Below are 9,788 nucleotides of genomic sequence, written 5' to 3' on the forward strand. Positions count from 1 at the left end.
AGTAGGTACCTGCGCTCACTAGGGTATGTACAGACTCTAGAGGGGCTCCTTCAGCCCAAGCGCTATATCAAGCCAATCATGGCATAAATCAATGACACATGCTGCGGCGTGCAGCCCGATCCCATAAATATCCTCACTCAGTCATCAACCTCTCCAGTCTCTCAGGCTCTCAGAAATCATGATAAGCAAACCAACAACAATGATATGATGCCTTAATAAATAGCAACAGAGACTGAGATATGATATGAAATGAATGAACATGGCTGAGTGTGAAATTACAATTTTTGAGCAAATAATTCAATCACAGAAATGACCCTAGTGGGTTACCAATAATAACAACATATGTCTAAGCATGATTTTTAATACGAGTCTCATCTTAATTTTTTCTAACATGTAGAGAATATACGGATATCAACAGATAATTCAACTACACAGTCCCATGGAATTTGACCAAGTCACAATTCCTACAGTGCACACCCACACGCTCGTCACCTAGCATACGCGTCACCTCCAAAACCAATCACATAACACATAATTCCGGGTTTCATAACCTCAGGACCAAATTTAAAATTATTACTTACCTCAATCCGAGCAATTCTTTATTCAAATAAGCCTTTTCCTCGCGATTCGGCCTCCAAATGCCTTGAATCTTAGTCAAAATAATTTGATACAATCAACACGAGGTGTAGGAATCAATTCCATATGAAAATGCTAAATTTCAAAAATAAATACGAAATTAACTCAAAAATCAACAGTGGGGCCCACGTATCGGAACCCGACAAAAGTTATAAAATATGAACGCACATTTAACCATGAGTTCAATTTGTAAAGCTTGCCTCTGAAAATCGCCCAAACCGAGCTCCCCAACTATTTTTATTTCAAAAATGGCCAAAAAACCCGTTTATAGAGCCTCTGACATTTTCGAGCGCCACAGGTAGGGCGGGGCGCTATCTGTGGTGCAATTTCCAATATCCCAAAAATTTTCAGCGCTAGGGCTAGCGCCCCACGCCACCCTGGGCGCTGGCGGTGACGGAAAATCATTCCCGATACGAAAATGGACATAACTCTCTCATACGATGTCCGAATTAGACGATTCTTTTTGTTATGGCTCCGAAATTTCAATACGGGTCTAATGATTCAATAAAATACGAATTTAGAGCTTCTTTAGTTAATGTGATACAACTTATTCTCGAAGAAATGACGTCGGAACATTCTACATTCGATGCCGAAACTTAACAGATTAAGTCCGATTGACCTCAAATTTTGCACACAAGTCATAAATGACATAATGGAGGTATTTCAAATTTTCAAAATTGGATTCCGGCCCCGATATCAAAAGTCAACTCCCCAGTCAAACTTCCAACTTAAATTTCTATTTTAGCCATTTCAAGCCCAATTTAACTACAGACTTCCAAATAATTTTCCGGACACACTCCTAAGTCCAAATCGCCATACGGAGCTATTTGAATCATCAAAACTCTATTACGGGGTCGTTTACACATAAGTCGACATTCGGTAACTATTTTAACCTAAGCTTTAGACCTTGGAACTAAGTATTCTAATTCATTCCAAAACCTCACTGGACCCGAACCAATCACCCCAGCGAGTCACATAACAACTGTAAAGCATAAACTGAGCAGTAAATGGGGAAACATAGTTGTAATACTCAAAATGACCGGCCGAGTCATTACATTGAACCGAAGGAACTACACTAAGCTCTTTTAGAAAGTTCCCGAGCCAAATAACCTCTTTAGTTGCCTCAGAGGCAGCCACATATTTGGCTTCCATTGTGGAATCAGCAACACATGATTGTTTGATACTCCTCCAACTTATGGCTCCACCTCCTAAGGTAAAACAATTTCCTGAGGTAGATTTTCTAGAATCTCTATCTGACTAGAAATCTGAATCAGTATAGCCAATGGGTGCAAGATCACCTGAGTGATAAACCAACATATTATCCCTAATCCTTTTTAGGTACTTGATTATATGGTTAACGACTGTCCAATGTTCTCATCCAGGAATAGATTAAAATCTATTAACCATGCTAACAACAAAGTATATATTAGGTCTAGTACATAGCATAACATACATGAGACTCCCTACAGTAGAAGCATAAGGGACTGCCTTCATCTTTTCTCTCTCATAAGTCATTTTTGGGGACTGATCTTTTGACAGAGAGATTTCATGCCTAAAAGGAAGAAAACCTTTCTTGGAATCTTGCATACTAAACCTGGTGAAAATAGTATCAAGATAAACTGCTTGGGATAAGCCTAATATCCTTCGCTTGCGATCTCGCATAAGCTTGATCCCAAGGATATGTGCCGCTTGTCCTAAGTCTTTCATATCAAAACGCGAGGACAACCATTCCTTTACTGAATTCAACATTCTCACATTATTTTCTATGAGCAAAATATTATCTAAGTAATATCCATCCCACTTCTTATAGACACAAGACTCATTTTCACATTCATCAAAACCGAAGTTTTTAATCGATGTGTCAAAACAAGTATTGCATGCTCTAGAACCTTATTTCAATTCATAAATGGATTTTTTTAATTTACACAACATGTGCTCATTGCCACTTTTTATGAAACCAATTGGTTATGCCATATAGATGCACTCATCAAGACTTCCATTAAGAAAATCCGTCACGACATCCATTTTCCAAATCTCATAATCGTAATGAGAAGCAATGGATAATAGAATCCTAATGGATTTAAGCATGGCTACCGGCAAAAAAGTTTCCTCATAATCGATCCTTTCTTTTTGAGTAAACCCTTTTGCAACAAGCCTAGTTTTAAAAGTTTGTACTTTTTTATCCACTCATATTTTTTTCTTATAGATCCATCTACAACCAACGGGTTTGACTCTAGTATGTGGTTTTACAAGATCCCAGACTTGATTGGAGTACATAGACTCCATTTCAGATTTCATAGCAACAATCAATTTTTAAACGTCTGTATCCTGTAGTGCTTTGTCGTAAATAAGAGGTTATGTATTAGGCTCTTCAGGTATTCTATCATAAGATTCTCCCAAGAGCGCAAACTAGAGAGGTTGTTTTAATAGTTCTCCCACTATGACTAGTCACTATAGGTGCAGTTTGATTTTTTTGTTGAACCACAACATCATTTTCCGGAACTGAAGCCTCAATGTTATACTCCTCCCCTTGCGGTATTGAAATATCATTAACTTCTTCTTGGAGCAAAGGCTGCACAACAATATCAGGTTGCTCAACAATCTGAGGTTGTTCAACATTACTCCCACTACTTTGGGGTAATGAGATGTCAGGCAATTGATCTTGAGCGTTCTGATACCTATTGACATTTATCCCACTACGATAATTCAGTGGTGTGTCAATACTGGCTTCGGAGATACGTTCCAGAGATGAGTCATTAGTTACTCCATTGCTTAATTCATGTAAAACTTGTTTACTTCTAGGACTATGGCTCATTAAATATTCCTCTTCTAAAAGTATGGCATTTGTCGTAACAATTATCTTCTTTTCTTTGGGACAATAATACAAACCTCATTTCGTTCCCTTTGGATATCCAATAAAAATGCACACTTCTGTTCTTGATTCTAATTTATCCACTTTTCCTTTCAGCACATGTGCTAGACAACCCCAAACCTGAATGTGCCATAAACTGGGCTTGTGCCTAGTCCACAATTTTGCTGGGGTTGAAGGTACTGACTTTGAAGGAATCAATTTCAGAATGTAATTTTTCATTTCTAAAACGTATCCCCAAAAAGAAGAAGTCAAATCGAAATAACTTAACATTGATCTAACCATTTACATAAGGGTTATATTTCTTCTTTCTGTCATACTATTTTGTTGTGGTGTTCATCGGGCAGATAATTGAGATGTAATTTCACAATCTGATAAGTATTTAATGAATTCCGCAGAAAAGTTTTCACCACCACGATCATATCGCAATGTTTTGATATATTTATCATGTCGTTTCTCCGATTTCGTCTTAAATTCTTTGAATTTCTCAAAGCATTCAGACTTACGACGCAACAGATAAATGCATCCATATTTTGAGTAATCATATGTGAAAAGTCACAAAATACTCAAAATCACCTCTTGATTGTATATTCATAATGCCACACAAATCAGAGTGAATTAGTTCTAACTTATCGCTAGCTCTATTTCCTTTTGAGGGAAAATGTTTCTCGGTCATTTTACCTTTTAAACAGGATTCGCATGTTGGCAGTGCCTCCAGTTTTAATGAACTCAAAGGTTCATCTGAAACCAACCTCGAAATCCTATTTAGATTTATATGACCTAAACATAAGTGCCACAAATAAGTTTGGCTTAATTCATATATACATTTTCTTTTATGTGGTAGATTAATGCTATTTAATTCTTTTGGTTGTAGCACACGAGGATATATATCAAGAATAAAAGGTCATGTACTCTAGCAGCAGTGTAGATAAAATATTTATTAAACTTAATAACAACAGAGTTATTAGAAAAATAAATATTATAAGCAGCATCCATTATTTTCGAAATCGAAATTAAATTCCTTCTAATAGAAGGTACATAGAGGACATCTTACAAAACTAAAACTCTATCACTACTAAACGAAACTCCAATATCTCCTAATGATTAAGCTGGTGTTGGCTTGCCATTGGCTTGAAAAATACAAATTTCATTCTCACTTAGCTGTCGTGTTTCCTGAAACCCCTGCAAAGTAGCGCATATATGATTAGTGACTCCTGAAATCTACATACCAAAATATGGTAGAGACAGTCGCTAAACAAGTTTCAACGACATTTTAATTCCAATTACCTTGCTTATTCAACTTTGCTGGATAGGCAGGGCATTGCTTTTTGTGATGCGAAGGTTGCTTACAATGATAACACTTTCCTTTGGGATTTTTCACACCAGCAGCCGCACCTCCAGGTGCCAAAACCTTGTGAGCCTTATTCTTTTTCTTACCGTCTTTCGACTTAGAAACTGAAGCTTTCTCAACATTCAGTGCCACAACTGGAGCTTGCTGTTTGATAATACATTCTGCCACTTGCAGCTCATTCAACAATTTCGCTAGTGACAAATCCATTTTGTTCATATTATAGTTCAAGAGAAATTATTGAAAACTATCAGGCAGAGTCTACAGGACCATCTCAACTTGAGATTCCTTATCAATCACAGCTCCAAGGACCTCCAGTTCATTCAGAAGACACATCATCTTCAGAACATGATCCTTAACCGATGATCTTTCAGCCATCTTGGTGTTCAGAAAGGCTTTCATGGTTGTCTGCTTAGCCGCATGATTTTTCTCACTGAACATATCTTTGAGACTTTCGAGCATGTCATAAGCAGACCCTATAGACTGATGCTGATGTTGCAAAACATTTGCCATTGAGGCAAGAATGTAACATCGCGCCATCTCATCAGCCTTAACCCATTTGTCATAGGCCTTAACCTGATCATCAGTAGCATCTTCATCAGGTTTTTGTGGGTACCCCTCAGTGATTACGAATTTGTAACTTTCAGCAGTTAGGTCAATATCAAAGTTCCTTTTTCAGTCAACATAATTCGGTCCTTCTAACTTGTTTTGGTTCAAAATTGAGGTAAGTGGGTTGAATGAAGACATGGTTAATCTGAGAGATATTCACATTAAATAGATCATTAGTTATGCAATTAGAATAATAAAATGCAAAATAGCATATTACACATATAATCATGCTCATTGAACAATTAGATTCATTAGGAAAACTTAACTATTCATGTAAAATATATGAGTTATGTAAGATATTTACCCCATAAATTAAAACAGGACCAACTCAGATGGAGAGTAAACTGTCAATTTAAGATAGATAAATACAAGTTATCAAATAACTAGAGGTAAAACTACAATAATCATCTATAATGAATTTATCCGATGTGGAAGAAGACCTATGTCAACATATAAATTCATTATATTACTGTAAAACATGATTGGAAACCATGGGGATTAAACCCTACCATCATTGTTTTCTTAAAAATTTTAATAAATGTTTTTTTCTGAAAATAGAAAAATGGCCAAAACCCTATCTAAATGACCCTGAATGCCCGAAAAACGACGTACGTCATGAGCAAAGCTGATGGGTATTGCTCACTGGGTTGTTTCAGATGAACCTACCAAATTTGATGTCAATCGGAGTTCGACAGAATTTCAGAATTCCAAATTCATGACCTATTTGCAAAATCTATTTTTGGCATTTTTTAAGGTTCTTTTTATTATTATAACAACGTCGTTATTATATATATATAAACCTATTTTCATGGAATAAACACAACAAACATGGGAAAAACAACATTATTTTCATGAAATATTATACCACTGTTCATACTTATGTATGTTAATCCATAATTTCAGAACTGAAATAGTACTCAAAACAGTCACGTTTTTATAAAAAGAAAAACATCACTATTATCATGTATTAGAGATAAAGTTCAATCTTTATAAGTTAGGATAGAAATCTCTATTAGTTAGGATAGCTATGTTCTGTTAGCTATATTTTAGGATATATATGATTGTTCTATTAGTTACCTTATCTCCCTAGTCCTCTATAGTGTGTTGTAGACTATTGTATATATATTCAACGATGTACTCAATAGAAAATAATCAAATTCTCTCAACATCATATCTCATAACATGGTACCAGAGCCTACCATGGAATCAACTTCTCAACTTTCAGATTCCACCACCTCTACTGCAATAACCTTAACCACTCCAAGTCTTTTTGCTACTTTACCTCATGCTCAACTCTCTTTTTTCATTAAAACTCTAACTAACAAACTACCTGACTTGGAAAACTCAGTTTGTTCCTATCATCAAATGCTATAATATTTCAATCATATCAATGGTACACCAGCGCCTCCCTCTACCATCATCAATGCCACAACAATTCAATCAGAACCAAATTCTGATTATCTAAAGTGATTACAAGAAGACCAACTCTTAATGAGTTGGATCTTATCATCTTTAACCGAGGAAATTTTTCCTTATGTGACTAATTTAAATACTGCCTTTGAAGCTTGGGAAGCTCTCTCAAATACATTTGGTATAAGAAACAGTGCTAGAAGAGTCCAATTGCACATCACCTTGAAAAACATGACTCTTGGTGACAAACCAATGGCTCAATTTCTACGCGAAGCTAAAGCTATCGATGACGAGCTTGATTCTTCTAGAACACCAGTATTTCCTGATGAATTCAATTCCACCATCTTCTGATTACTTCCTTTTTTATTATCATTTTTTGATCTTTCTGGTAGACTTATGGCTCATGAATCCTATTGCAGAACTCTCGAATACCGATCTATGTTGTTGCCAACGTTGCTCGATAACACACTTCATCTGCTCGCCAATTCCACCAAAGCTCCTAGAAAAATAATAGTTACAGAAACAATGGTGCTTCCTCTAAAGGAAATAAGAAGTGGTTTCCTAATCCTTGTCAGATCTGTGGACTAAACAATCATCAAGCGAAGCGATGTCACAAATGTTATGATACTAATACTGATAAAATCACTGCCAATGCCGCCAATGTTAATGCGTCTTCCAATGATTGGTTCCTGACACTGCGGCTTCCCATCATTTGACACCTGATTTGTCTGCACTTGAAATCTCTGAGGAGTACAAAGGGCCTGACAAAGTTACTATAGGTAATGGACATGGTTTGCACATTAAAAACACTGGTCACACTACACTATCTTCTTGTAATAATCAATTACATTTGAAAAATATTTTACATATGCCCGCCATAGAACAACAGTTGTTGCCTGTTAATAAATTTGCTAAAGACAATCAATTCTCCTTTAATTTTGACTCTGTTGGGTTCACTGTGAAGCATTAGACAAATAAAAAGGTGTTGTTGAAGGGACTAGCTGACTACGGAGTTTACAGGCTTCTTATTATTGTATCAGACGACATTGCAAGAAATAACAAGGCTTTCAAATCAGTTCGGACTGCTGCACCATATTGGCATGGTCGACTCGGTCATCCTCAATAATTAACAGTCTCTTTTATTGTTCATAAATTCAATTTGCCTAGTCATTCAATAAAATCATATGGTCTTTGTTAATCTTGTTGTTTAGGCAAACATAGTCAGATTTCTTTACATGTTACTGGTTCTATTGCTAGTAAAACATTAGAAGTGATTCATGGAGATGTATGGGGACCAACTGGCAACTTATCTTTTTATGGAGACACAAATATTTTGTTCTATTTGTGGATGACTTCTCTCGGCATTGTTGGATATTTCCAATTAAACAGAAAAATGAGGCTCTCTCTACTTTTGTCGAATTCCACAGATTGGTTGAAAAATAGTTTCAAACCAAAATTATCAATTTGCAATCAGATTGGGGTGGTGAATTTCGTACGGTCAATACGTTTCTAAAGGAAAATGGTATTCAACATCGCATTACTTGTCCTCATACACATCAGCAAAATAGTCAAGTTGAAAGGAAAATCCAACACCTAGTGGACACATGCCTTACCCTCCTCACTCATTCTGCAGTTCCATCCAAATTTTGGGACTTCGCTATGCACACTACTGTGTACTTAGTTAACAGGCTCCCTACTCAAGTGCTTCAACATATCTCACCATTTGAAAAACTTTATGGCACTTAACCAGATTATGGAATTCTTCGTGTCTTTGGTTGTACTGCCTATCCCTTGTTACGTCCCTACAATCAACACAAGTTCTCCTATAGAACTGCAGCTTGTGTTTTTCTTAGATACGCCAAATACCTATCATGGGTATGTGTGCTTTAATCCTCAGGATAATATATCTTAGTAGGCATGTTCGTATTGATGAGACCCGCTTTTAATATAAGGAGAAAAAATTATCTGATTCATATATCCTAGGCACCCCTCCAGAACAATTTAATTCTACTCCTTGGCTCACATTAATTACGTCAATACCGCAACCCAATTCAAATATACCATCCTCTTCGACACTTTCACATAATTCTACTGATTCTTCTTACAACAATAATTCTGGTTTTAGCTTATCATCTCCTAGTGCTTCTCAAGATCAAATTAATTATCCTTCGGAGCAGCAACTGGATCTCCTTCCAATTACTGAGCCATCACAACCACCTGGACGCACTCATCCAATGGTTCTAAGACAAAATCCCAAGAAGAAGACACTAGCTTTCATGTCTGTTTCGAGTGATAAAGTTCAATATTCCTCCGTTACTCTTTCAGAACCAACATGCTACCAAAAGAACTCAAAATTCCTGCATAGAGAGAGGCAATGAGCTCTGAAATCACTGCTTTGATACAACACCAAACATGGGAACTTGTTTCTAAACCATCACATTCCAATATTTTTGGTTGTAAATTGGTTTTTCGACTCAAACACCATCATGATGGAAGCATAGAGCGATGCAAGGCTCATTTGGTAGCTAAAGGCTATAATCAAGTTGAGGGAATAGATTATGATGCCACTTTCAGTCCGGTTATCAAGCCTACAACAGTCCGAGTTGTTCTTTCCTTGGCAGTCTCTAATAAATGGACTCTTCAACAATTGCACATCTTCAACGCATTTCTTAATGGAAATTTAGAAGAGGATGTATATATGTCTCAACATCCAGGCTTTATTGATCAACGATGTCCTGATTATGTGTGAAAATTGTTAAGCAAGCCCCACGGGCTTGGTATCACAGACTCAGTTCTTATCTTCTAACCATTGGTTTTGCAGGTTCTCATACTGACTCTTCTCTTTCAAACAACAAAGCAGTGATTTTCTTTATATCATTGTCTATGTCGATGATATTATTATCACAGGGAGTAACT

General features: G+C 36.5%; 1 protein-coding gene across 1 annotated transcript; it reads right to left on the reverse strand.

Annotated features, from left to right (window-relative positions):
• Positions 1–5,114: 5,114 nt before the first annotated feature.
• LOC107813848 (uncharacterized) lies at positions 5,115–8,478 on the reverse strand. Its single transcript, XM_075227120.1, has 2 exons — positions 8,414–8,478; positions 5,115–5,493 (listed from the first exon to the last, which is right to left on the reverse strand). The coding sequence occupies exons 1-2, from the start codon at positions 8,476–8,478 to the stop codon at positions 5,115–5,117; spliced, it is 444 nt and encodes a 147-aa protein (XP_075083221.1).
• Between the last annotated feature and the right edge of the window lie 1,310 nt (positions 8,479–9,788).

Source organism: Nicotiana tabacum, chromosome 2 (genome assembly GCF_000715075.1).
Source record: "Nicotiana tabacum cultivar K326 chromosome 2, ASM71507v2, whole genome shotgun sequence".
Lineage (NCBI taxonomy): Eukaryota > Viridiplantae > Streptophyta > Magnoliopsida > Solanales > Solanaceae > Nicotiana > Nicotiana tabacum.

Coding starts and splice junctions, on each gene's coding strand:
- LOC107813848 (XM_075227120.1), bottom strand. CDS start 8,478: ATGTGTCCACTAGGTGTTGGATTTTCCTTTCAACTTGACTATTTTGCT. Junction 5,494..8,413: donor GCTGATGTGTATGAGGACAA/GTAATGCGATGT, acceptor AACTGCTGAAAG/TTACAAATTCGTAATCACTG.